General features: G+C 42.6%; 1 protein-coding gene and 1 pseudogene across 6 annotated transcripts; one reads left to right on the top strand and one right to left on the bottom strand.

Moving 5' to 3' along the window:
* Positions 1 to 14: 14 nt before the first annotated feature.
* Positions 15 to 27,130, bottom strand: ARMC10 (armadillo repeat containing 10). 6 transcript variants are annotated; one of them, XM_004045981.5, is made up of 7 exons: positions 26,586 to 27,130; positions 26,116 to 26,220; positions 18,468 to 18,616; positions 15,550 to 15,684; positions 9,671 to 9,847; positions 2,434 to 2,505; positions 15 to 1,484 (listed from the first exon to the last, which is right to left on the bottom strand). In XM_004045981.5, the coding sequence occupies exons 1-7, from the start codon at positions 26,722 to 26,724 to the stop codon at positions 1,230 to 1,232; spliced, it is 1,032 nt and encodes a 343-aa protein (XP_004046029.2). In that variant the 5' UTR covers positions 26,725 to 27,130; the 3' UTR covers positions 15 to 1,229. The 6 variants fall into 6 exon arrangements, with proteins under 6 accessions (XP_004046029.2, XP_055248513.1, XP_004046028.2 ...); XM_055392538.2 differs by having other exon boundaries at positions 26,023 to 26,220; positions 26,586 to 26,724; XM_004045980.5 differs by lacking the exon at positions 26,116 to 26,220 and having other exon boundaries at positions 26,586 to 27,125.
* Positions 12,686 to 13,318, top strand: LOC109027728 (quinone oxidoreductase-like; annotated as a pseudogene).
* Positions 27,131 to 27,171: the final 41 nt, after the last annotated feature.

Below are 27,171 nucleotides of genomic sequence, written 5' to 3'. Positions count from 1 at the left end.
TATAACCTTGTAAGTGATTTTTCTCCCCTTTATTAAAAAAAGATTATACAATTTGGGCTCATAGTAAAAAATTCAAACAGTAGAACAGTGTGTACGTAGAAGGCATTCCCCACTCCCACTCCAGGAGTTTGGGTATCATTCTAGAAGTGTTCTGTCAATACATAAGCATTTTTCATTCAAACACACACACACACACACACACAGGATCCCATATTCTATAATTTTTGTGTTTTAAAAAACCACCATATTTCATAGGTATCTTTCCACTTAAGCACATTCGGAGCTCCATCATTTTTTTTTTTTTTTTTTTGAGACAGAGTTTTGCTCTTATTGCCCAGGCTGGAGTGCAATGGCGCTATCTCAGCTCACTGCAACCTCTGCCTCCCGGGTTCAAGCAATTCTCCTGCCTCAGCCTCCCAAGTAGCTGGGATTACAGGCATGCACCACCATGTAATACCAAATTTTGTATTCTTAGTAGAGACAGGGTCTCTCCATATTGGTCAGGCTTGGTCTCAAACTCCCGATCTCAGGTGATCTGCCCGCCTCAGACTCCCAAAGTGCTGGGATTACAGGCAAGAGCCACCGCGCCCAGCACGGTCTTTTCAAAGACCAGATAATTTATTTAACCAACTGTCTAAAGATGGACATTGTGATTGATCACACTATTTTATATGTAACATTGAATGGAGTGGGTGAGTCCTAGGAAACATTCTCTCCTAAAAGTTTACATTTTTCATTGACTAGAAGTGACCAAAATAGATTCTACTGATGAGAAAAGACTTTTGAAAGCAGTATGGTCAGGTTGGCAGGTGAATGGCCTCAAGAGCTTAGGATTTCATTGCTACTAAAAGAACAAGACTATTCAGTTGTGAAACAATGATTTAGTCAAATACTGATGCTGTCTCAGATGAGTAACTGCAAATCACTTCAAAAGGTAGAAGGGTAGCTTAAATGTGAAAAAGGTTACTGCCACTTCATGTAGGGAAGATAACAAGCATTTGCAAATAGCAAAATAGAAAGAAATAAATGGTTTCAGTACAAGCTCTTATACTCACTTGGCATCAAAATAGTCCAAAATAAATCTGAGAACCACGGCAAGTTATAGCTGTGTTAATGACAAAATGTGATATTTACTGTTTAAATTCAGCAGCTGGGAGAATCCCCTTATAAGGAAGACAGAAAATACGTTTATATCCAGACTGCATTACTCTTTGGAAAAATATGACCAATCAGATTTTGGGTATTATTGTTACAACCTTTTCCTTCACCTCTGCATCATGGTGATCAGCTAAAGCTCTTATTTTCTGGGCACATTCTTCTCCATGTAACAGGAAAAACAATGAACCTTCAGTGAAAGTAGGCTGCACAGCTAAATGGCCTTCTATTTTGAGGCAGTTCTTTATATTCTGAAATAGTGTAAGTACTCGAAGAAGAATCTCCTTTGCTACGTGGCTGTCATAAAGGGAAAGGAATGATGAATCCACCTGAAATATGAAACAATGAGTATTATTTTATATTAATAATATATGAAAACTTTTTCATGTATATTTTAACATTTTAAAACTGCATTGAATAACTCACATTTTAAAATTTTTAAATTCACATTTAAAATGTATCTCACATTAAAAAAATTGTCATAGAAAACCCAAAATTGCATAACTTAGATGTATAAAACCTTATGTACCCCCACGCTGTAATACTAATGGAAAAAAGGGAGTGTTTCAGCTGGAAAAATACAATTTCCTTGGAATTTTAGAATGTGGTTATTTGGGAAAAACAACCATTTTCTTTTTTAAGATCATCATACGGTTTTCATGGGAACTCATTATTTCATCAAACATTTAGTGCCCATACACCACAGGGCGCAGAGCTGGGTGGGGAATAGGGATGAGCAGATGAATACGATGGTTCCTCTTCTACAGGAGTGGAGCTCCATTCTATCCCAGCATTCAGAACACTTATCACAGCTTTTAATTACCTTGTTCACTTGTTATATATTTTTATCTCTCCACTAGACTGTAAGCTTCATGAGGACATGTTACCATGTCACGCTGTGCTCACTGGTGTGTCTCATCTAGCATATGCTGGGGACTCAGTACTGCTGTTTCAGTGGATACTAAGATACATGTAAACACAAACAGTTCAAGTATAAAATATGGGATGGCACAATTGTACCCAAAATTGGGTAGAGAAAAAAGTTCTAATTTATTGTTGCTAGGGTGAATTTTTAAAAATGTTTTTCAAAGGTAAGAGAGGCTCACTGCAAAAAATTTAGGAAATTCATACATACAAAATGAATTTAAAAAACCACCTTTAATACTGCTCCTCAGAGAGAATCCCTGTTAACATTTTAGGCTAAATCTTTCCAGATCTGTCTGTCTGTTCAAATGTATATATGTATATATTTACAAAATAAATATATAAGCTATTTACTTGGGCACGGAGAAGTCCTTCTGTCATGGCTGGATTTTCAGACAAATTCAAAAGCAGTTTCAAAACTTGCACCTGAAAGAAGATGATACTGGCTTATCTCAGACTGGCAAGCATGAATTTTCTCTCTCAGGCATGCTGTTCTCTCACCATGTCTTCCTGTTAAAGTCCTGCCTAAGCTTCCAGGCCTGGCTCAAATTCTCTCTACTCCAGGAAACCTTCTCCGTTCATTCTACTTTAAAGGTCTCACTCTGAACTCTTGTAACACTTGGCATCACTCTTAGAGAACCTATCATAGAACAGTGTTATTTAAACCTCATTTTTCCAATTACACCGTTAGGGAGATAGAGAGAATATTGCAAATGTCTTGTACCACTCTTAGAGAACCTATCACAGAGATAAAGGTTTTCTATCACACTGTTATTTAAACCTAATTTTTCCCAATTATAATGTCAGGGAGATAGAATATTGCAAATGTCTTCACAATCTACCCCCAACTCCCATGCACATCTGAACAGTTGGTAAGCTTAACATCTGTTAAATACACGATCTTCATTATGATTACTGTTAAGTGAAGTATGGCCAGGCATGATGGTGTCGGCCTGTAGTCCTAGGTACTTGGGAAGCTGAGGGGGGAGGATCTCTTGAGCCTTCCCACCTCAAGGATGTTCAAGTTCAAGGATGTAGTAAGCTATGATTGTGCCTGTGAACGGCCACTGCACTCCAGCCTGGGCAATATAGTGAGACCCTTAGACCCCATCTTCACCCCCCACAAAAAAGAAATAAAGAAATATAATCTTTAAAACAACAACAACAAAATCTCTCAAAGCTCAGCTCATTTCTACTTAAACTGTAAAAATTTTGGAACTGTTTGGTTACCAAGACTAAATAAATAACAATATGGCCCCTTTTGGTAAGCTACCATGAATTTTTGAGGTTATCTTTTAATGTGAAAGTGTTTTACAATCATATAAATAAGCACAGTGATAAAAACTGATAGATCGGTTGATTGATTGAGATGGGGGGTCTCACTATATTGCTGAAGCTGGTCTTGAACTCCTGGCCTCAAGCAATCCTCTCACTTTGGCCTCCCAAAGTAACTAGGATTACAGGCATGACCCACCATGCCCAGCAATGATATAAATAATAAGCAAATAAATGTTATCTAATGGCTGACTAGCTAAAATATCAGCATTCTTATCACTTATAACTGAAAAGTCAGTAATAACAAGACTCAAATAGAATGCCTCTTTTTTATTTATTAATTATTCTTCTTAGGTTTTAGGGTACACGTGCACAATGTGCAGGTTAGTTACATATGTATACTTGTGCCATGCTGGTGCGCTGCACCCACTAACTCGTCATCTAGCATTAGGTATATCTCCCAATGCTATCCCTCCCCCCTCCCCCCACCCCACAACAGTCCCCAGAGTGTGATGTTCCCCTTCCTGTGTCCATGTGTTCTCATTGTTCAATTCCCACCTATGAGTGAGAATATACGGTGTTTGGTTTTTTGTTCTTGCGATAGTTTACTGAGAATGATGATTTCCAATTTCATCCATGTCCCTACAAAGGACATGAACTCATCATTTTTTATGGCTGCATAGTATTCCATGGTGTATATGTGCCACATTTTCTTGATCCAGTCTATCATTGTTGGACATTCGGGTTGGTTTCAAGTCTTTTAAAAACAAAGGCCATGTGAAACCATACTTTCTACAAGATACCTGGAACTAAAATGAGCATAGAGGGGGGTACTAACTCAGGGAAATGGGACAAATGTGCTCTTCACTAGAGCTGGAAAGGAACCTGGATATTATTTTAGAAAAATTTTTTATTACAAAGGCAACAGATGTTTACCATAGCACTTTCAAAAAAATAGAAAACCACAAAGAAAAAGAAAATTTACCCATATTTACATAACCAGAAATGATCACGATTAAGTTTTGGTATTTTTGGCCAGGTGCGGTGGCGCATGCCTGCATTCGCAGCACTTTGGGAGGCCAAGGTGGGCAGATCACTTGAGCTCAGGAGTTCAAGAGCAACATGGGCAACACAGCAAAACCCTGTCTCTACCAAAAATACAAAAATCAGCCAGGCGTGGTGGCATGTGACTGAAGTCCCAGGGAGGCTGAGGTAGGAGGATTGTTTGAGCCTGGGAGCTCAAGGCTGCAGTGAGCAGAGATCATGCCACTGCAATCTAGCCTGGGCAACAGAGTGAGATTCTGTGTCAAAAAAGAGAAAGAAAAGTTTTAGTATTTTCTTTTTGGTCTTTTATGCATATATCCTGTATACTCACAATTCCTTTGATCATGTTGTAGATACTAATTTATTTGAGGATGACATAATACTTTGCTTAATTTTACTGTTTTTATCAAATATTTCTTTATTTTTAGAAAATTACTACTTGGTCATGATAAAAATTTTAAGTAATGCAAAAGAGAACAAGGTAAAAACCAAAGCCACCATGCTTTTGGCCCCTTCCAACCCTCGGCGGTGTCCACTGGTACCATTTCTTGAATATGCAGAGATTGTCTTTTTCAAAGAGATGCTGTTAATAAATTAAGGCCTCTGGGGGTGAAAGAGTAAAGGAGACTTCTGACCCTTCTTTAGTGCACTCCGTGGAGGTCACTATCAGATCTCATCTGGCCTGACTGGCTATCAGCAACACTAGGAATAAGTGTTAGGAAAAAAACACCTGGCTCCAATGTCAATGAAGTTTCAATTAGAAAAACAGGAACAGGAGGTATGAAATAGGATGGTCCTGAACTTACGAAATAAGCCTGGATGAAGTCAAAATCTAAGACCCACTAATAGTCAATGAGGGCAGGTATACAACCAGGGAGTAGCAACAGCAATAGCTATTTGGTATCCTGTATTAAAATCTGATGTTGCTATTCTTTGTAGAAGGGAGTTAAATATGAGAAAAATATATATATACAGTTAGAGTACAACTACAGATTAAACAAATATATGGATTTTGGTTTGAAACCATATTAAGACATGTTTTTTTTCCTCGTCACATGCACCATCTTGTGGTGACACTAGGACATTTTAAACCATTAGTTTTGTTTTCACTGAGGATGTAACAAGCACTCAGTTTATTTATGTTAATCCTCCACTATCTGCATTAAGTTATCAATCAGTGGTGTACCCAAACGGTTATTACAGTACAGTGAGATCCCTGACTTAAGCAAAATAAGATATTTAAACATTCATTTTAGTGGTTATTTACTAAGAAAATACCTAAATCAGACACACTGTCCCACTAACAAATGGATGACTATCCAAAAGTTCATTTGCAAGTTGGAACTTTAAACTCAATTTTTATGGAAAATCAATGTTGTAATTGGTAGGTATGTTCCAAGGCAGACCAAGAAAGCAAATTTTCTATCCTAGAAATACTGTACTAAGCAATGTAATGGAAAAACACAACACAACAAAACAAAAATAGAACATACTATTGTGGTGTGGGTCATCTTTTAAAAAGTCAAAAAATACATGAAAACACAGACGATGTCTGAGACAGATATACACAGCCCCAAGGCCAGACTTGCCTGGCTGAACTCAGCCTGGCTCTGGACTCAGAGTTCCTCCTGAGGTTCTGGGTAAAGCAGCTGCAGAGTCAGGCAGAGGAGAGATTTCTCCTACAGTGGCAACAACATACAGTAAAGAGGGAAGGAGTTTCCCCAGGGGTTCAGGGGCTGGAAGTTATCTTGTTCCACTGGAGACAGACATGTTGATGCATGTTGGAAACTGCCTGGGAATGGTGCAATATTGCTAGAAGATGACTCTTACATTTAATTTTCAATACCTTTTGGTACATCTTGGATCACATCCAAACAAGTTTGGCTATTGGAAAAGAGGAAAGTCCATGTACAAACACCTTGGAAACATAAAAGCAGGACTACAGTAAGACTCTCCTGTAATCATATCTTGATAAACTCAAAAATAACTGCACTGATGTTGAATATTTGGAGTATGGTTTCACATTTGGTCTTTCTAAAATGCTTATGCATTTGTCTCTCAACTGTTCCAGAGAACACAGACTAACATGGTAAAAAGCCTTGATGAACAATCAACCCAACTTATCAGAACTTTTAATTAGCCTACTATCTATTTTTATGCTACTTTTTCTTGAAAAATGGCAATTGATAAGAATGCACACTAATATGAGAGATTTACTTAAGAAACTTTTTATAGGGCATCTCCTAAGGTCCTACTTAATTCAGCTCAGTATCTGTTGCCTCTTATATCAACCTAACTGGACAGAGTGAAGCACTGAGACATCTTTCATATATTCAATTCACTTCATTTACTACAGCTTAAAAGATGTTTTAGAAATATTTTTCAACAAATAACTGGTCTGCCTCTGCCTCTGCCTCTGCCTCTGCCTCTCCCTCTCCCTCTCCCTCTCCGTCTCCGTCTCCCTCTCCCCTTTCCACGGGCTCCCTCTCCCTCTCCCCTTTCCACGGTCTCCCTCTCATGCCGAGCCAAAGCTGGACTGCGCTGCTGCCATCTCGGCTCACTGCAACCTCCCTGCCTGATTCTCCTGCCACAGCCTGCCGGGTGCCTGCGATTGCAGGCGCGCGCCACCACGCCTGACTGGTTTTCGAATTTTTTTGGTGGAGACGGGGTTTCGCTGTGTTGGCCGGGCTGGTCTCCAGCTCCTAACCGTGAGTGATCCGCCAGCCTCGGCCTCCCAAGGTGCCGGGATCGCAGACGGAGTCTCGTTAACTCAGTGCTCAATGGCGCCCAGGCTGGAGTGCAGTGGCGTGATCTCGGCTTGCTACAACCTCCACCTCCCAGCTGCCTGCCTTGGTCCCCCAAAGTGCGGAGATTGCAGCCTCTGCCTGGCTGCCACCCCGTCTGGGAAGTGAGGAGTGTCTCTGCCTGGCCGCCCATCTTCTGGGATGTGAGGAGCCCCTCTGCCTGGCTGCCCAGTCTGGAAAGTGAGGAGCGTCTCTGCCCGGCCGCCATCCCACCTGGGAAGTGAGGAGTGCCTCTTCCCGGCCGCCATCCCATCTAGGAAGTGAGGAGCGTCTCTGCCCAGCCGCCCATCGTCTGAGATGTGGGGAGCGCCTCTGCCCGGCCGCGACCCCGTCTGGGAGGTGAAGAGTGTCTCTGCCCAGCCGCCCCGTCTGAGAAATGAGGAGCGCCTCGGCCCAGCCACGACCCCGTCTGGGAGGTGAAGAGTGTCTCTGCCCGGCCGCCCCGTCTGAGAAGTGAGGAGCCCCTCCGCCCGGCATTCGCCCCGTCTGAGAAGTGAGGAGCCCCTCCGCCCGGCTGCCACCCCATCTGGGAAGTGAGGAGCATCTCCGCCCGGCAGCCACCCCGTCTGGGAGGGAGGTGGGGGTCAGCCCCCGCCAGGCCAGCCGCCCCGTCCGGGAGGGAGGTGGGGGGGTCAGCCCCCCACCCGGCCAGCCTTCCCATCCGGGAGGTGAGGGGCGCCTCTGCCCGGCTGCCCCTACTGGGAAATGAGGAGCCCCTCTGCCCGGCCAGCCACCCCGTCCGGGAGGGAGGTTGGGGGTCAGCCCCCCGCCCGGCCAGCCGCCCCGTCCGGGAGGTGAGGGGCGCCTCTGCCCGGCCGCCCCTACTGGGAAGTGAGGAGCCCCTCTGCCCGGCCAGCCGCCCCATCCGGGAGGGAGGTGGGGGGGTCAGCCCCCCACCCGGCCAGCCGTCCCGTCCGGGAGGGAGGTGGGGAGAGTCAGCCCCCCCGCCCGGCCAGCCGCCCCGTCCGGGAGGGAGGTGGGGGGAGTCAGCACCCCCGCCCGGCCAGCCGCCCCGTCCGGGAGGGAGGTGGGGGGGTCAGCCCCCCGCCCGGCCAGCCGCCCCATCCGGAAGGTGAGGGGTGCCTCTGCCTGGCCGCCCCTACTGGGAAGTGAGGAGCCCCTCTGCCTGGCCAGCCACCCCATCCGGGAGGGAGGTGGGGGTCAGTCCCCCGCCCGGCCAGCCGCCCCGTCCGGGAGGGAGGTGGGGGGTCAGCCCCCCGCCCGGCCAGCCGCCCCGTCCGGGAGGGAGGTGGGGGGTCAGCCCCCCGCCCGGCCAGCTGCCCCGTCCGGGAGGTGAGGGGCACCTCTGCCCGGCCGCCCCTACTGGGAAGTGAGGAGCCCCTCTGCCCGGCCAGCCGCCCCGTCCGGGAGGGAGGTGGGGGGGGGTCAGCCCCCCGCCCGGCCAGCCGCCCCATCCGGGAGGGAGGTGGGGGGTCAGCCCCCCGCCTGGCCAGCCGCCCCGTCTGGGAGGGAGGTGGGGGGGTCAGCCCCCTGCCCGGCCAGCCGCCCCGTCTGGGAGGTGAGGGGCGCCTCTGCTCGGCCGCCCCCACTGGGAAGTGAGGAGCCCCTCTGCCCGGCCACCACCCCGTCTAGGAGGTGTACCCAACAGCTCATTGAGAACGGGCCATGATGACAATGGCGGTTTTGTGGAATAGAAAAGGTGGCAAGGTGGGGAAAAGACTGAGAAATCGGAAGGTTGCTGTGTCTGTGTAGAAAGAAGTAGATATGGGAGACTTCATTTTGTTCTGTACTAAGAAAAATTCTTCTGCCTTGGGATCCTGTTGATCTATGACCTTACCCCCAACCCTGTGCTCTCTGAAACATGTGCTGTGTCCACTCAGGGTTAAATGGATTAAGGGCGGTGCAAGATGTGCTTTGTTAAACAGATGCTTGAAGGCAGCATGCTCGTTAAGAGTCATCACCACTCCCTAATCTCAAGTACCCAGGGACACAAACACTCTGCCTAGGAAAACCAGAGACCTTTGTTCACTTGTTTGTCTGCTGACCTTCCCTCCACTACTGTCCTATGACCCTGCCAAATCCCCCTCTGTGAGAAACACCCAAGAATGATCAATAAAAAAAATAAAATAAAATAAAATAAATTTTAAAAAAACAAAAAAAAATATAACTGAATCAAAAAAATGATTTGTTAACCCTGAGGTAAGCAAAATATTCAACTAACCACTACTATTACTGAGACTCCTTTTAATCACAATGTTCCTATATTTGGTGGGGGGAAGCTAGCTTCTCAGAAAACCAAATGAACAGGAATCTGTTGGTAAGTGAAACAACAGATGGTTTTCACAAGTTAATTTTGCAATGGAATATTTGGGACTAAAAATAATATACTTTCTTGGGCCCATGTGAGTTTTTAATAAATCTTCCTCTTTGAGGCACATCAACTTAAGATAGGTGGCCTGCAAATACTATTTCAATGTTAATAAGCTTGACACAATAGCTCTTCATACCTTTGTGTTTCCATTTCCAGTAAGTAACACCTGGAACAGGTCTGTAATGTAACTGTGAAGCATGTGCTGGTGGTCATTGGTAACAGTCATGTTTGTCAACAATCTCAGTCCGGCCAGCTGCACAGCAGAGTTCAGAGGACCAGAGAAGACATCCTCACATACTTGACTGATGTATATCTGAAGGCGGGGGGGGAAAATGAGCATCTTAGAATCTCCAAAACTTTTCTACTGAACAGCCACTTTTCTGCACAGTGGAGTACGGCTACTGCTCAGGATGGAACCGACTCCTCAAAAAATACGACATTTCTTTTTTTTTTTTTTTTTGAGACGGAGTCTCGCTGTCTCCCAGGCTGGAGTTCAGTGGCGCAATCTCAGCTTACTGCAAGCTCCGCCTCCTGGGTCCACGCCATTCTCCTGCCTCAGCCTCCAGAGTAGCTGGGACTACAGGCGCCCGCCACCACGCCCGGCTAATTTTTTTGTATTTTTAGTGGAGACGGGGTTTCACCATGTTAGCCACGATGGTCTCGATCTCCTGACCTCGCGATCCGCCCGCCTTGGCCTCCCAAAGTTCTGGGATTACAGGCGTGAGCCACCGTGCCCGGCCAAAATATGACATTTCTATCTGGCCCTCAAAAGTTGTTGACTTTTTAAAAGCTTCCTTTGGTAATTCCAGGCACAGTGCTTAGCATTTTACAAATACTCCTCACTTAATCCTGAAGACAACTCTAATGAGTTGGGTGTTGTACTATTACGGCTATCTTGCAAACAAGGACTTTTAAGTCTTTAAAGAGCTTGGGTACCCTGCCCAATGTCAGACAGCAGGTGGGGATGCAATAGCCAAGCCCAGAGATCATGCTGTTAACACCAGTGGCTTCTCCCTGGTTGGAGGCCTCCCATCTTAGTCCACCTTTCTGTTTCAACTGGTCTGCGGTCTGCGCACACTGGGATCAGGGAAGAAGATGTGAGGCCATTTTGTATCATAGTAATAAGTACCTTAGCAGTAGGGTCTAGAGAGCTACATCATTTCACAAGAATGGGAGGATAATGTGAAACAGAATCTTTCCCTAGAATTAATCCTATCAAAAGTAAGCAGAACAAAATTATACTTGGCCTAAGGTTCTTATTTACCTAGGTGTATGTGTATATATATAATTCACCCCTTCATAATATTGTTAACTATCACTGGTAAAAAGTAATGCAATGCTGTAGTACTCTTGTATGATACATGACACAACTAAACTCAGTGTGATGGAAACTTTTCTGAAACTCTACTTTCTGTGTCTGGCCATGAGCTTTCTTTTTTTCCAGGGGAACAAGGTCTCACTGCCGCACAGGCTGCAGTGCCACCATGCCCAGCTAATTTTTGTATTCTTTGTAGAGACAGGGTTTCACCATGTTGCCCAGGCTGGTCTCAAACTCTTGAGCTCAAGTGATCTGCCTGCCTCAGCCTCCCAAAGTGCTGGGATTACAGGTGTGCACCACCATGTCTGGCCTGGCCATAAGCTTTCTAGCTTACAAAAATGATGTTTTACAGATAACTGCTAATCACTTAAGCAAATCTGAACTCCACCAAAAGTTCTAACTGCTAAGAAAATTTTCCTAATTTGAAGTGGTAAGTTACCAATTGTCCCATAAACAATTATTAATTAAAAAAAAATCCCAAATGTATCCATGTTACCATAGAAACTAAATGGCAGTAAAGCAATGAGAGATTAAACTTTTAATCTGGTTTCAAGATCTAAATTACATTTATTTTTAGAGACAGGGTCTCACTCTGTCACCTAGGCTGGAGTGCAGTGGTGTGATAACAGCTCACTGCAGCCTCAAATTCCCCGTCTCAGTCTCCTGAGTAGCTGGGATTACAGATGCATGCCACTATGCCCAGCTAATAAAATTTTTTTTTTTTTTTAGAAATGGGGTCTCACCCAAACTGGTCAACACGGTGAGACCCCATATCTATTAAAAATACAAAAAATTACAAGTGTGGTGGTGGGCACCTGTAATCTCAGCTACTCAGGATGCTGAGGCAGGAGAATTGCTTGAACACAGGAGGCAGGGGTTGCAGTGAGCTGAGGTTGCACCACTGCACTCCAGCATGGGCAACAAGAGTGAGACTCCATCTCAAAACAAAAACAAACAAAAATAAAGAAATGGGGTCTCACTATGTTGCCCAGACTGGTCTTGAACTCTTGGTCTCCAGCAATCTTCTGTCGTGGCTCCCAAGTGTTGGAATTACACGTGTGAGCCACCACGCCTGGCCCTAATTTACATTTGAAAGTCAACTGGTTCTCTTTGGTTACAATTTAATTATACATCCATCCTTTAAAAACATGGCATTTATTTAGCTCTTTATAAATCATATACTTCTGTAAGATGCTGATGTCTTTCAAAGCATTTCCTAAAATGTGTGGACTGTTTACATCCCTATTATATCTGAATCTTTTTACCATTTCAATGATAATAACAAGATTACCAAATGGACCAGCTTAGTTATTCCTGCAGCTGTGTCCACCTCATCTTGTTCTGTTCTCTTGGAATTCTCTCCTTCTCCAACTCTACCTGTAGGGTAACATTCTCAAAAGCCAGGTCAGACTCCACCTCTTACAGAAACTTTTGGATGAAATCTCTCCTTTCTATGTACTCAATCATGTTTTACTTACATTTTTCTTTAAAGGACTTCATTATGTTCTGCCTTGACTTACAATTATTTAAGGACTTGCCTTATCCTTCCTTCCACCTTTCTTAGAACAAGAGTTGCATCATGCTCATTTGTATACCCTGCACCACAAAGCAGGAGGTTTGATAAATATTGAATTGAAATAACATAATTTCCTAATATTGCATTTTTCTGCTGACATTATCTGACCCTGGCCTGGTTCCTTTAGCACCCTTAGATTAAACTGAACCCCAACTCCAAAAGTCTTGTTGGCTGCAAAAGTTAGAAGCAGCCTGGCCAGCCTCCTTCAGTGGAATATGAAGGAGCCCTTGCAGATTTTGATTCCCACTCTAGAGCTTTTATCTAGATGACCATGGCAACTGAACAAAAGCTGATGAGAGCTGTTAGAGTGTTTGAATTTGGTAGACCAGAAGTCCTGAAACTCAGTCAGCTGTTGCAGTACCAGTTCCAAAAGACCATTAGTTGTAATCAAGGTTCATGCGTGGGGTGTCAACCCCATGGAGACATACATTTACTCTGGTATTTATAATAGAAAACCACCTTATTCTATGCTCAGATGTAACTGGGGTAATGGAAGCTGTTGGAGGGAATGCATCTACTTTCAAGAAAAGTGAGTTTTCACTACCGGCACAATCTCTGGGAGCAGATTATGCTGTTTACAAACTGCCTGAAAAACTGGACTTTAAACAAAATGCTGCCATTGGTATCCCATATCTTACTGCATATCGAGCTCTGATTCACAGTGTCTGTATGAAAGCTGGAGAGTGTTCTGGTTCATGGGGCTAGTGGAGGAGCTGCAGTAGCAACATGCCAAATTGCTAGAGTTTATGTCTTAAAGGTTTTGGGCACAGTTGGTACTGAGAGGGACAAAAAGACTTTTGCAAAATGGAGCCCACAAAGTGTTTAATTACAAAGAAGTTACCTATGTTGATAAAATTCAGAAATGTGTGGTAAGAAAGGAATTGATGTGATTATTGAAATAATAGCTAATATAAATCTTAGTAAAGATGCGAATTGTTTGTCATATGGAAGATGAGTAATAGGTGTTGGCAACAGTGGTACCATTGAAATAAACCCATGGGACACTATGGCAAAAGAGTCTAGTAAAATTGTCGTTACTCTATTTTCCTCAACCAAGGAGGAATCTCAGCAATTTGCAGCAGCCTGTCAAGCTGGAATGGAAATTGTTTGGCTGAAACCTGTAATAGGTTCTCACTATATGTTGGAGAGGTCGCCCAGGCTCATGAAAATATCTCTCACGGCAATGGGGCTACTGTAAAAATGATTCTTCTCTTTTGATGATTAATTCTTTCATGGATTTCAGAGGTTGTCTTTTGCCCAGTTTTACTTACACAATCTTTTGTTTAATTAACATTCATTTGATCCAGTGAGTTTCTTATGTGAAAAAAGTAAGATTTTTCTTTGGAGAACTAAGCAAGTAGAGTAAAATTTATTTTATGGCTGGCAATATTTTTTTTTACCTTCTATTTCAAATCAGGAAATCTTCATAGTATAAAATAGCATGCTAGTGGTCTTTTGGCATTGGAGTGCATTCCAGAAATTCTTAACTGATACTTGATTAATTCTATACCTTTGATTAAAACATGCTAATTCAAAATAAGCGTTCTCAATTTCCAAGGACTTCCAATCCTACTTACTTTCATAAAGGTTCTTTAGTCTCTGATTAGCCGTAACTGTACTGGACTCTAAAGATTTTCTGGACTAAAAAAAGACCCCTATTCCAAACTAATCTCATCTGGATCTGTACGTCTTGTGGAAGGGCAAGAACACATAATTTCCAGGGCACTTTGCTAGTTTTCCAATATTTCTCCAAATATTAGAATATCCACTTCATTGGATATTCTAATTGATTGTCAATGACCCCATATATTCTGTGAGGACAGCAGCCTTATCTTTGGTATGACACTTGGTACATAGCCTCCAAACTGGTAATACTTCTTGACTGATCAGATTTTCAAAGTAGATTTAGAGTTACCTGTTTGTGTGATGGGGGTCATATATTTTTAATGAAATTAATAAGCTCACCAATTTGACACATTAAGAATGGTCTGCTTTTGCTTCACAGCATAGTAATCTGTAATTCTGTAGAAAATTAAATTTTCTAGTCTATATAGTACTTGCCTCTCATCACTTCTGCATAGCTCCTCACAGTTACTGCTTAACAGTGTTTTGGGCTGGAAGTCTTTATCTAAACTAAATACAGAGATTACCTCTTACAAATCTTGCCATCAACATTATATTCAAGGAAATAAAGTTTGGTTATTTGTTGTTTTTTTCTTCATATGAGCACATCCTCCTGTCTCTTGTTTCGTGATTGTCTTGACCTGATTTGTTCTGTTGAATGACAATTTCTGGTTTGAACATGGGAGTCCTGTTTCAATAATAAACATAAAACACTGCTCTTTTCTATAACCAAGGGGTATCACTGGGTTCTGGCTATATATGCCATGGCTGAAGTGTTTTAACTGTTGGCATTTACCAAGTTAACTATTTTTTTTTACAGGTTAACTGCCTCATAAATAACATTTTTGAAAAAGCATTAAAGCAACGTCAGTAACGTAGGTTAGCATTTTATGTGCATCCTAAAATGGAGGATTTCTCCCCATACAACAAGATAAAGGAACAGTTATTCTGTAAAAGTCAGTTTAATCTATTTGCACATTTGCCTCATCCATTGAAAGAGCTAAAGCATACAGTGACTTAACATTTTGCAATACACTCATACAGTACACTGAATTTCAAAGGCAAAACTAGCCAAACTGTATGCATTAACAACCATATTTATGAATATGTAGCATCGGATATGCTCCCTGAATGAATCTCTTGTAATACTAGTTCTAGTTCTAGCGCAAACTCTTGTCCCAACTTTCAGCCAACTATATTCACTATTTGGTTGGTGCCTATAGCCTTAAGGCTATTACTGTCACCAGTGCCTGTCCCTGATGTAGAGGATAACCTGTAGAATAAACAAGCATTATTTTACTGAAACAAAAGTCTTATTGTACCTCTTATTGGCTACCAGTTCAGGTCCCTCCCTCTTCTGTCTTATTCTCCATTCCTCTAAAGGTAATCCTTGGCTGTAAAATTACAAAGGATAGTCTACTAAAGTTTCATTACTCATCTTTTTGTTATTTTTTATTTATAGAAAACCTTATACATTTGTGATTTTCAGTCAACTTACCTTTATCTTGATTTGATTTTCAACATTCACACTCAGGTTATTTAGTGCATTTAAAGCTTTCTCTTTAATACTCTGGTTGGAATGGTTGATTTTGTTCGCAACAATTGGAATACCACCCAATTCACGAATAATAGCCTACGGGGGGGGAAAAAAAAGCAGGACTGGGACTTCAGTATGCATCTCCGTTCACTGAATTCTTTGCATCCACAAATACAATTAAAAATCAACGGCTTTTTGGAAATATCTTTCCCATATACAAATATTTAATTCATATTTTAAAAAAATCTCACTACCTATACTTTTATAGGTAAAGAAAATCCATTGAAAATAAGATTATTAAGATATATAATTATTTAAACTACAATGTTGAGAAATACAATAAAAATTTATAGAGATACTATAACGATCTTGAAGCAACTTACAAATAAAATTATTTTTCTTTGAGATGAGTTATATGACTTCTCCATTATAGGCAAAACTGGAAAAGTGTTATAATTTAGAATACTAAAGTTAGTGTTTTGGATTTAGAATACTAAAGTAGTGTTTTGCTAACATGTATTATTTGAAACACTAATCCCTCAAAATGTTAAGAGATGTTCCATAAAAATAAGGGGGGGTGGTTTCCCATGGTTATCTAAGTTTAGGAAAATCTGAGTATAACAAGAGTAAGCATGTTTCTTTAATATGTCCATGTGCATTGGGAATCTTGAAGAGGGGTGTGTTGACGATAGTATGTCTATGAACTAAACACAAAAAAAGGGTCATTTTTTCAGCAGTGGAAGTGGTGGGAACGCACTGATATCTTGCAGAATCAGGTTCCACACAGTTTGAAAAATGGTACCCAGGGCCAGGCGCAGTGGCTCACACCTGTAATCCCAGCACTTTGGGAGGCCAAGATGAGTGGAACACTTGAGGTGAGGAGGTGGAGACCAGCCTGGCCAACATGGTGAAACCCCATCTCTACTAAAAATACAAAAATTAGCCAGGCGTGGCCGCCGGTGCCTGTAATCCCAGCTACTGGGGAGGTTAAGGCAGGAGAATCGCTTGAACCTGGGAGGAGGTTACAGTGAGCTGAGACTGCACCACTGCACTCCAGCCCGTGCAACAGAGTGAGACTCTGCCACAAAAAAAAGAAAAAAAAAAAAAAAGAAGAGAAATGGTACCCATATATTCAGAGGGAAAATAATCTGGGATGTCTTACAGTTAGTTGCAATACTATGTTACCATGTGCTTTTGGCTCAAACACTGAAAGAATTAAATTGCTTTAATTCTCGTAAGAAAAATATGCTAAAAATTATTCTTGTCAAGTGAAGACATGCTATTCTAGCAGGGAAAAAGAAAAAGACTGCCAAAATCTACTTCTTAGAAATAGCTCAATACTCCATTTTACCGTTAAGGGTGATCTTAGCATTAAAAGAGAAATAAACTTTCCCTTTACAATTTCAAGTTCTTTCGAAGGACTTGCAGTTACTAGAAAAGTTTTTTTTTTTTTAACTGTATTGTTAAAGCAGATTAAGGTACTATAATTGATGGTGAGGGCACTGACCCCCACTGCTCAAGAAAGTACTTCTTCTCCAGTGGGTACTGGCCTACTCTGACTACAACTTATTTTAGAGGAATACAAAATTATGCCATCAGAAATACTCCTTTAAAGGCAGGCTAACACATTAATCACTAGCTACTGTTTTTGCTTGTCTAGTGGCTCTCTTTCCACAGGGGCAGATGTGGCATCTCCTCTGTCCCACACAGTCCCTGCTGGGATTGTTATTCACTTGTATTCACAGCCATCCCTGCTACTTAGCTGCAGGATGCTCATGTGAACCAGGCCTCAATAAACATGGGCCATGGTCCCTCGACTGATCCAGAAATTGCCCCGGAGATTGATCCAAAGGGTTAACACTGGATCCTAGAAGAAGAACTGTACCTTTTGGATAATGAGCTACAGAGATGAAGGCTTAGAGAGGCTAGTGGCTTTCTTTCAACCCTGGTGAAGAAAACCACTTTGTGGCCAGAAAGATAAAGACCGATACATAAAATTGAGCGGCCATAAGCAAAGCCAAAAGGTAGAGAAAGAGAGAACTCTGGGAACTCTGCAACCTTGAACTGGACTCAGTTGTGCCAGAAATCAATGCTATTCTTCGCTGTCCAAGTTAGCTGAGCTCAGTATTTTCCCTTTTAGGCTTAAAATAAAGTGAATTCTGTCATTTATAACTGAAAGAGTACGTAATGCACAAAGATTCTCTATCTCCCTATACATTTATAGAGCTTTACAGTAAACCTTGCCATTCTGGAGAAAGCTGGGCTAAAAAAAACTATAAATTCAAAATAATTTTGTACTTATGACAATGTTAACAAAGGGCATTGGCTGAAAACAATTACGAAATTTTGTTTTAACTATTTTTTCATGCTGGAGGGTTGTGAGGAAGAGTAGGAAGAAGCACATGTTCAAATTAAGCTCTTTAGTCTTAGTGTTAAGTCTCCATTTGCAGGAGCCATTTACATTGATTAGTGGTTATCAGAGTGTGGTCCAGGGACCATCAGCATCAGAATCATATTCATAAGACTGATATACAATTTAAAGTATGTACTTAAATGTTAGATGCATTCATTGTTTTACTGAAGCACTGCTGAATTTTAAATAATTTAAAAGGCCATGAAATGGTAAACGTTGATTAGATATACTTACGAATGTGATGCCAGTGACCAACTTCATAGGGATCTATAATCACATTAATAATCATATCACTATTAGGCTGTGTTTTTCAGAAGTAAACAAACATTATGTTTTAAGTATAAGTAGCCACATTGCACAGATGAGGAAATTGAGGGTCTGAGAGGTTAAGTAATTTATTCAGGGTCACAATTACTGCTAGTGTGTAAGAATGGAAAGAGCTTGCTTGCTGAGTTGAGGTACTTACTTGGTTAACTGAAAAGGCTGCATTGTTACCCAAAGTAATCAAAGCTCTTTCAATAATTACAGGATCCTCAGTTGACTCCAGCAGGTAAAGGAGTTTCTGAAGTTGTTCAGCATTTAGAACATCATCATATGAACCATCAGTTAAGTCTTCTGCATAAGAAGAAAGTTATTTGAAGTTAAGCTAAAATCAATACGAGGTTATTTTTGAGACAGGCTCTCACTCTGTCACCCAGGCTGGTGTGCGGTGGCACAGTCATGGCTCACTACAACCTTGATCTCCTGGGCTCAAGTGATCTTCCCGCCTCAGCCTCCCAAGTAGGTAGGACCTGTGGTCCTAGCACATGCACCACACCCGGCTAATTTTAAACATTTTTTGTACAGATGGGGGTCTCACTGTGTTGCCCAGGCTGGTCTCAAACTTCTAACCTCAAGCAGTCCTCCTGCCTTGGCCTCCCAAAGTGGTGGGATAACAGTATGAGCCACTGTGCCCAGCCTGTTTTTTTAAAATTTTTAAAACAATATCGAATACATACTTGTATGGCAGGCACAGTATTAAGCACTTTACATCCTTAGGAAGAAGATACTTATAGTACTCTCAAATTACAGCTGGGAAGTGTAGGCTTATAGATACCAAGAAATTAGTCAATGGTCACTCGGCATATGGCTGTTAGTAAGACACTCCATGCAAATACTATATACCTCAAATGCTGATAACATTTTGTTTCTCCTTTTAAAAACCAGGTACACCCATCCAATGAACACTTACCTATAAAGAGATTAATTAGGAAATATGATTTGCATTAAGCAGATCTTTTCTGAGCACATCAGATAGAAGGAAAGCTATGAGAGTAAACCAATCTTGTTGCTAGTGTGGCATTTTTGTTTGATTTATACAAGGCTTGATGACTAGGATCCTAGAATAATAGTCCTGCTGGTGGTGATGACAAAAGAAAAGCTGACATTTTGAGGAAGAGCTAGGATAGCCAAATGCTGGATCTGCTCAATGATGTTTAAACTTATGGCTTTACCTTAAAAAAAATCCTCTTTACAGAAATCACCACAGGAAGAACAGAAGCCATTTTATAACACTCTTACTGGGGTGGTGGGGGGAGGGGAAAGGGTAGGTGAGGAGGAGGTTACACAACAATAGGTGTTACATGATCTCAAATCTGTGTTTTTTCTTAAAACACACAAAATTGTTAGGCTGGGCATAGCAGCTCATCTCTGTAGTCCCAGCACTTTGGGAGGCAGGAGAATCACTTCAGGCCAGTGGTTCGAGACCAGTCTGCACAACATAATGAGACCCTGTCTCTATTAAAAAAATAATAAGTAAATAAAATTGTTAAAGGTGATTATTTTTGGGTAGTGGGATTATGAAGGACTTTTATTTTCTACCCTGTACTCAACAGTACTTTTTTTTTTTTTGCAATAAACAGGTATTATTTCTGTAACTAAAATAACTAAGTATATTGCTCAAAGAAGAATCACACACACACACAAAAATAAATAAAGGGACAAGTATAGATTATACATGGGAAACAATATGTGGTACGTGATATATGTGATGCCCTGAGGAAGCCAAATAAGAAATGTTAAGAAAATGTCACAGCTACAAAGCTAGAATATTCTCACTACCAAGTCTTAATCAAGACCTTTTACTTTTGAATACACTGTTGGCCTCATTAACACCTTATAAAATAGGGTTTCACCCAAAGAATACTTGAAAAGATAAAGGAAAGAATGATAAAAACACAGCTTTTTAGAACGGAAAGAATTTGGGGTTCATCCAAACCTCTTGTTTTACACAGGAAGAAACTGAAGCCAGGACTGTTCAAGGATCTGCCTAAAGTCACAGGGGTAGCTAGTAGCAGAAACCACAGAAATGAAAAATCAAAGTTACAAGTAAGTCACTTAACTATTTTTGGGGGTCTCAGTTTTCTCATCTGCAAATAAAAGGGTTGGCTTAATACTGTAACTGGCTCCAGAGTTTCCTACACAGCCCTGAAGTTGTATGATTTCATATACACATGCATACATACACGTGCACATGCATGGCAGAAATGTGATAAATTTAACTCATCCATATTTGAGATATTTCAAAATCATACCACTTTGTTATATGTTATCTCATGAAGTCATTTTTAAAAAGCTTATAGACTGGGTGCAGTGGCTCACGCCTGTGAACCCAGCACTTTGGGAGGCTGAGGCGGGCAGATCACTTGAACTGAGGAGTCTGAGACCAGCCTGGCCAACATGGTGAAACCCCATCTCTACTAAAAACAGAAAAAAATTAGCCGGGCGTGGTGGAGGATGCCTTGTAATCCCAGGTACTCGGGAGGCCGAGGCGGGAAAATTGCTTGAGCCTGGGAGGTGGAGGTTGCAGTAAGCCGAGATTGCACCACTGCACTCCAGCTCGCGTGACAGTAATGAAACCTTGTTTTTGTTTTTGTTTTTAAAAAAGAGAAAGCTTATAGATGTATAAATTCTTTATAAATAGCCATTTACAATTTTTCTAGGGATTAAATCACTAACGATAAAATTTCACGGTGTTGTATCACAGAATTCTCACTTGGTGGGAAGAGGCACAATGTGGTAGTTAAAACTAAGCCAAGGCTATGGGGTCAGGTTGTCTAGTTCAAATTCCCAAATAAGCTACTTACCAGGTAAGAGACTTAGGCTCTCTCAGCCTCAGTTTACTCATCTGCTAAGTGGGAGTTAATAGTGCCTACATCAAAGCACTTTTGTACCTAGAATATTTAAAGTGACTAGTATATTATTTTCATTAATGGGACACATAGCTGATTAATAGCAAAAGTGGCTTTAGAATCCAGATCTTTTTACTCCTACATTACTCTTTCCTCTCAACCATTATTCCTCCTAGTATATTAAAATAATGAGCCTAGCTGAATGCGGTGGCTCACACCCGTAATCCCAGCACTCTGGGAGGCTGAGATGGGCGGATCACGAGGTTAGGAGTGCAAGACCAGCTTGGTCAAGATGCCGAAACCCTGTCTCTACTAAAAATACAAAAATTAGCCAGGCATGGTGGCACATGCCTGTAATCTCAGCTACTCGGGAGGCTGAGGTAGAAGAATTGCTTGAACCTGGGCGGCAGAGGTTGCAGTGAGCCGAGATCCCACCACTGCACTCCAGCCTGGGCAACAGAGCAAGACTCCATCCCCAAAAAATAAATAAATAAATAAAAAATAAAATCAAATAATGAGCCTATACTTTAATTCTATATATTCTCTTTGAATTTCTAATAAAAACCATTTATCGGCCCGGCACAGTGGCTCACACCTGTAATCCCACCACTTTGGGAGGCCAAGGCAGGCAGATAAGCTGAGGTCAAGAGTTCGAGACCAGGCTGGCCAAGATGGTGAAACCCCGTCTCTACTAAAAGTACAAAAATTAGCCAGCAGTGGTGGCACACATGCCTGTAGTCCCAGCTACTCAGGTGGCCGAGGTAGGAGCATCACTTGAACCTGGGAGGCAGAGGTTGCAGTGAGCTGAGATCGCACCACTGCACTCCAGCCTGGGCAACAGAGCAAGACTCCATCTCAAAACAACAAAACAAAACAAAAACCATGTATAACTTTGTAGTAAAGAAATGTAAAACTTAAAACTCTAAAACTTTTACAGGAGGGCAATCATCAAATACTCAGCTCTTCCACCGGTGAGTTTTTGGACTGCTATTACACAGGTGAGGAGTCAAACATGTGTTCTACTTTCCATCTAGCTCTGTGCCAACAAGATTGTGAAAGAATCTTAGGCTCGGTGGTTTGTGGTCTCCTCCAGTAAATCAAGGAGAAATTACAATTCTCAAAGGGAATGAAAAGTGACTACCACATTATAACGTAGCAAGACAAATTTCAAGATAACTGTCATGGTTCAGAATCTTTCCAACTGGGAACACAATATACCTGTTTATGTAGTCTTAGGCCCTTCAGTAAAATTATCTTCTCACTACAGGAACTCTTAGTTTTTAAAGTGAATTCCTAATTTTTAAAGTTTTTATAGCTATCATGAATGATATATATTTTTTGAAACACGGTCTCATTCTGTCAAATAAAATATTTTCAATTAAAATTTTGAATTGTTACTGCATGTATACAAGAAGTTATTGAATTGGGTATATTTACTTGTACTCAAGATATTTTATTAAACTCATTGCTTCTAGTAGTTAGTTAATTCTCTTGGATTTTTCCAAGTAAATCATTATGCCACCTACGATTATAATTCTGCCTCCAATATTTATGCATGTTGTTTTCTTATCAAGCTATGACTCCAGAAGAACGTTGAATAGTAGCTGTGATAGCAGACACCCTTCTCTTGTTCTTGAGTTTGATAAGGATGCTACTAACTACTGTGTCTATTAAATACGATATTTGCTTTTGGGTTTTGATGGATGTACTTCATCAACTTAAGAACATTTCCTTCTATTTATTCCTTACTTGCTGCAAGTTTTTATCAGAAATGATAAAAATTTTTTTCTTTTTTTTCCCCGAGTCTTCAGCTATGGAAAGAAATAATATTTTAATGCCTTTTTATTATGAGGTCATCATGTGGCTTTTCCTTTTTCTAGTATGACTCCTCCTTCCATGTCCATTTGGCCTTGGTATGTTATTACTTTAATCCCGATAGATTTGACTTGCTAATATTTTAAGATTTTTATATCTTTATTCATAGTTGAGACAGATTTATAGTTTTTCTTACCATCCTTGTCAGTTTATGACGTTAGATTGTTGGATGAATTGGGACTGTTTCCGTCTTTTTCAATGCTCTCAAACCACGTTAGTACAAAAATTATTTTTATTATTTTTTTTATTTTTTAAGACAGAGTCTTGCTCTTTTGCCCAGGCTGGAGAGCAACGGCACAATCACAGCTTACTGCAGCCTTGACCTCCTGGGCTCAAGGGATTCTCCCAAAACAGCCTCCTGAGTAGCTGGGACTACAAGTGCACACTACCATGCCTGGCTAATTTTTCTATTTTTTGTAGAGATGGGGTTTTACTATGTTGCCCAGGCTGGTTTTGAACTCTGGGCTCAAGCGATTCTTCCACCTCAGCCTCCCAAAGGGATTAGAGGTGTGAGTTTAAAACAAAGAAAAGATCGCCACTGCACTCCAGCCTGGGTGATAGAGCAAGACTCCGTCTCAAAAAAAAAAAAACAAAAACAAAACAAACAAAAAACAAAGAAAAGATCATCTTCTGAAATCTAAGCGTGATGATGACTGTATTAGTCCATTCTCATGCTGCTATGAAGAACTGCCTGAGACTGGGTAATTTATAAAGGAAAGAGGTTTAATTGATTCACAGTTCCGCATGGCTGGGGAGGCCTCAGGAAACTTACAATCATGGTGGAAGGGGAAGCAAACACTTCCTTCTTCATAGGCAGCAGGAAAGAGAAAGAGTGCAGAGCAAAGGGGGAAGCCCCTTATAAAACCATCAGATCTCCTGAGAACTATCACGAGAAGAGCATGGGGGGGAGGGGAACTGCCCCCGTGATTCAATTACCTTCCACCGGGTCCCTCCCACCATGTAGGGATTATGGGATTACAATTCAAGATAAGATTTGGGCCGGGCACAGTGGCTGATGCCTGTAATTCCAGCACTTTGGGAGGCTAAGGCAGGCACATCACCTGGCCAACATGGTGAAACCCTGTCTCTACTAAAAATACAAAAAAAATTCTCCAGGCACATGGTGTGTACCTGTCATCTCAGCTACTCCGGAGGCCGAGGCAAGAGAATCGCTTGAACCCATGAGGCTGCGGTTGCAGTGAGCTGAGATCATGCCACTGCACTCCAGCCTGGGAGACAGAGTGCGACTCCGTCTCAAAAAAGAAAAAAAAAAAAAGATGAGATTTGGGTGGGGACACAAAGCCAAACCATATTGATGATGAAATGAGCATTTCTCAAGTCTTCTTCAATGATAAAGGAGTAGCTTCAGGAAGAAGGGACTGTGAGCAAATTATTTTTTAAGCTGCCTTACCTAAGATAATGATGATTATGGGAACTGGTAAGTTTAAGTTTAAAAGACTGTCCACATTCATCAGATTGAGTCAGTATAACTGAGAAGATATCTGAGTCCAGGACACCTTCCCAATGTACTTATACAAAAATATCTCTGACATGGGCAAAGACAACAAATTAGGCTTTGTAAATGCTATGATTTGAATGTCTCCTGCGAAACTCATGTCAAAACTTAATTCCCAATGTGGCAATATTGAGAGGTAACGCCTTTAAGAGGTGACTGGATCATGAGGGGTCTGTCCTCATGAATTAATCCATTCATGGATTAATGAGCAGGACTGGTGGCTTTATAAGAACAAGAGACCTGAGTCAGCATGTTAACACACTTGCCCCTCTGGCCTTGGGATGCCCTATGCCACAACAAGAAAGCCCTTACCAGCTACGGCCCCTCAATCTTGGACTTCTCAGCTTCCATAACTCTAAGAAATAAATTTCTTTCCTAATAAATTACCCAGTTTCAGATATTCTATTATAAGCAACAGAAAATGGACGAATACAGTAAGCGTAAATACAAATCTTTAAAAAAAAAAAAGCTGAATTATACCTAGTGGCAAAAGTGAAAGAGACCTTCCCCTTCCACTCCCTTTTTCTTAAAGCATTCCCTCGTGCAAACTTGTAATTAAAAATCCTTTATTGGCCAGGTGAGGAGGCTCAATCCTGTAATTCCAGCACTTCGGGATGCTGAGGCAGGAGCACCGCTTAAGCCAAGTTCAAATCAGCCTGGGCAACATGGTGAAAACTAGTCTCCTAAAAAAATAGAAAAATTAGCCAGGTGTCGTCGGTGTGCACCTGTAGTCCTACATACTTAGTAGGGTGAGGTGGGAGGAGCCCAGGGAAGTGGAGGCTGCAGCTGTGATTGCGCCACTGCACCCAGCCTGGGTGACAGAGAGAGTCCCTGTCTGAAAACAAAACAAAACTCCTTTTTCTCCTTCTTTTATACAAATGTAAATCTTTTTAAAAGTGAAATTAAGCATTTGGCCAGTTTTACAGCCCAAGAAAGACTTTCTTAAAAGCTTTGGAGCCTACTGTTTGAAAGCGTACTCTTTGAAACCTACTCTTCCAGGAAGATAGAGCCCCAATCTCCCCAACTCTGTGAGTTTTTAGCCTGGGCACCTGGTTCCACATCATAAAGATATTTTTATTTTTCCTCTGGATAAAGGCAATTAGATAACAACCACCCCAATTACCAGTAAATTTAGGATAAACTACATGTAGCAAATGGTACTGTCAAGTCCTCTTACTTAAGGACAAATTATTTTTTATCTTGAGAACACGTATGTAATATGAAATCGGTTCTATCTGTCCAGCTACATTTAAAAGAATTAGAATTCTTCCTGCTATCCCATTAGCAAATTGCCCGTGATGTGTGAGGCAATTTAGTTTGTGCTTATTCAACAATGAAGCTGTTTAGCTCTCTTCTACAATTGTGGGCAGGAGTTTCTTGGATGGCAGATATGATATTTTAAATTATTTCCCTAACAGCTTCCATGATGTGAAACATGCCTTCGGAGGGTTTTAATGTACCGATCAACTTTTGGACAGAAACCGAATCACGCATTTGTCCGCTGGGAGGGTGTGTCTCGCGCAGACAACTGTTCCCATTTCCAAAACACACACCAGGCTGCGAGGTCTTGGACCACTGTGACTCCCAGGTACCTCCCCTCTGAGGCCGGGCCGAGCGCCTGCACAACTGACCCTCTGACGTCCCTTCTTCCAGGGCACCTGCAAGCAGAGATTGACCTATGGCTCTGGGCCCCTCAACAGCCCTTCCACAATCGGGAGAATCCCTTTAGTTACACAAAGGCCCGGAACAAGCTTTAAAATGAGAGGCCATCAACAGGTTTTTAAGAAATCTAATCCTCCGCTGTGACGCGGAGCTCAGGCAGGAAAGCCAGGGCAAGTTTTCATACCAGTATAGTCAGCAAAGGGGCGGCGGGGGCGGCGCAGCACCCTGCACTCACAGAAGTACTGCCTCTCCCTCTAGCTCGGCTCCTCATTTTACCCGGAGCACACGCAAGCCACCACCCCAGCCTGGGGAGCCCCCCTGCCCAGTCCCCGCCCACCTGCCGGAAACCCCGCGGTCCCACCTGCGGACTTCGAAGAGCGTATCCCGAGCTCGCGGTCGCCCCGCCGCCGACCCCGGGTCAGCCTGTAAATGCAGTAGCAGGCGCCCGCGCCGAGCAGCAGGCCCGCCGCCACCCAGCCCGCGCCCCGGGGGCCACCCATGCTGCCGCCGCGGCAGAGCCGCAGCGCCGGGCCAGGGCAGGAGGCTCGCGGGGGCCAGCGCGGAGGTCTCCAGCGCACGCGGGCCTAGCCGCCACAGCAAACGCCACCTGACCTGGACGTGGAGAAAGGAAATGGGGTCTGAGCTCCGCCTCCCGGAAACGGCCTAGCTCAAAGCCTATAACCGCCCACTCCAGCCCGGCGCGTCCCGGCGGCTTCTCCCAGGCGAGGCGGGGCGGTGCGGGGCGCCGCACACCGGGAGGGGCGGCTCGGACGGTGCGCCCCACGCGGAGACGCCGGGGTCCGCAACCCAGAGCCGAGCTTCCCGTCTCTTCCCCCGGGGCGTGAAGCAACCATTCCTCCCTCATGCCCCTGGCAGCGGAGCGCGGGGCGGTGCCACGCCCAGCCCCGCCCCCTGGTTGCCGGGACAACGCCCGCACTCGCCCGGCC

This window comes from Gorilla gorilla, chromosome 6, assembly GCF_029281585.2.
Source record: "Gorilla gorilla gorilla isolate KB3781 chromosome 6, NHGRI_mGorGor1-v2.1_pri, whole genome shotgun sequence".
NCBI lineage: Eukaryota > Metazoa > Chordata > Mammalia > Primates > Hominidae > Gorilla > Gorilla gorilla.
Note: the sequence above shows the minus strand (reverse complement) of the source record. Positions and strands in the feature narration are given on the sequence as shown.

What these genes read in the sequence shown, in the direction of transcription:
- ARMC10 (XM_055392538.2), bottom strand. Translation starts at nt 26,724, where the DNA reads ATGGGTGGCCCCCGGGGCGCGGGCTGGGTGGCGGCGGGCCTGCTGCTC. An exon ending in TTCTGTCCAAAAGTTGATCG is followed by an intron (nt 18,617 to 26,022) that starts GTACATTAAAAC and finishes CTTCTTATGCAG; the next exon opens with AAGACTTAACTGATGGTTCA. An exon ending in CTGGAAATGGAAACACAAAG is followed by an intron (nt 2,506 to 9,670) that starts GTATGAAGAGCT and finishes ATCTTCTTTCAG; the next exon opens with GTGCAAGTTTTGAAACTGCT.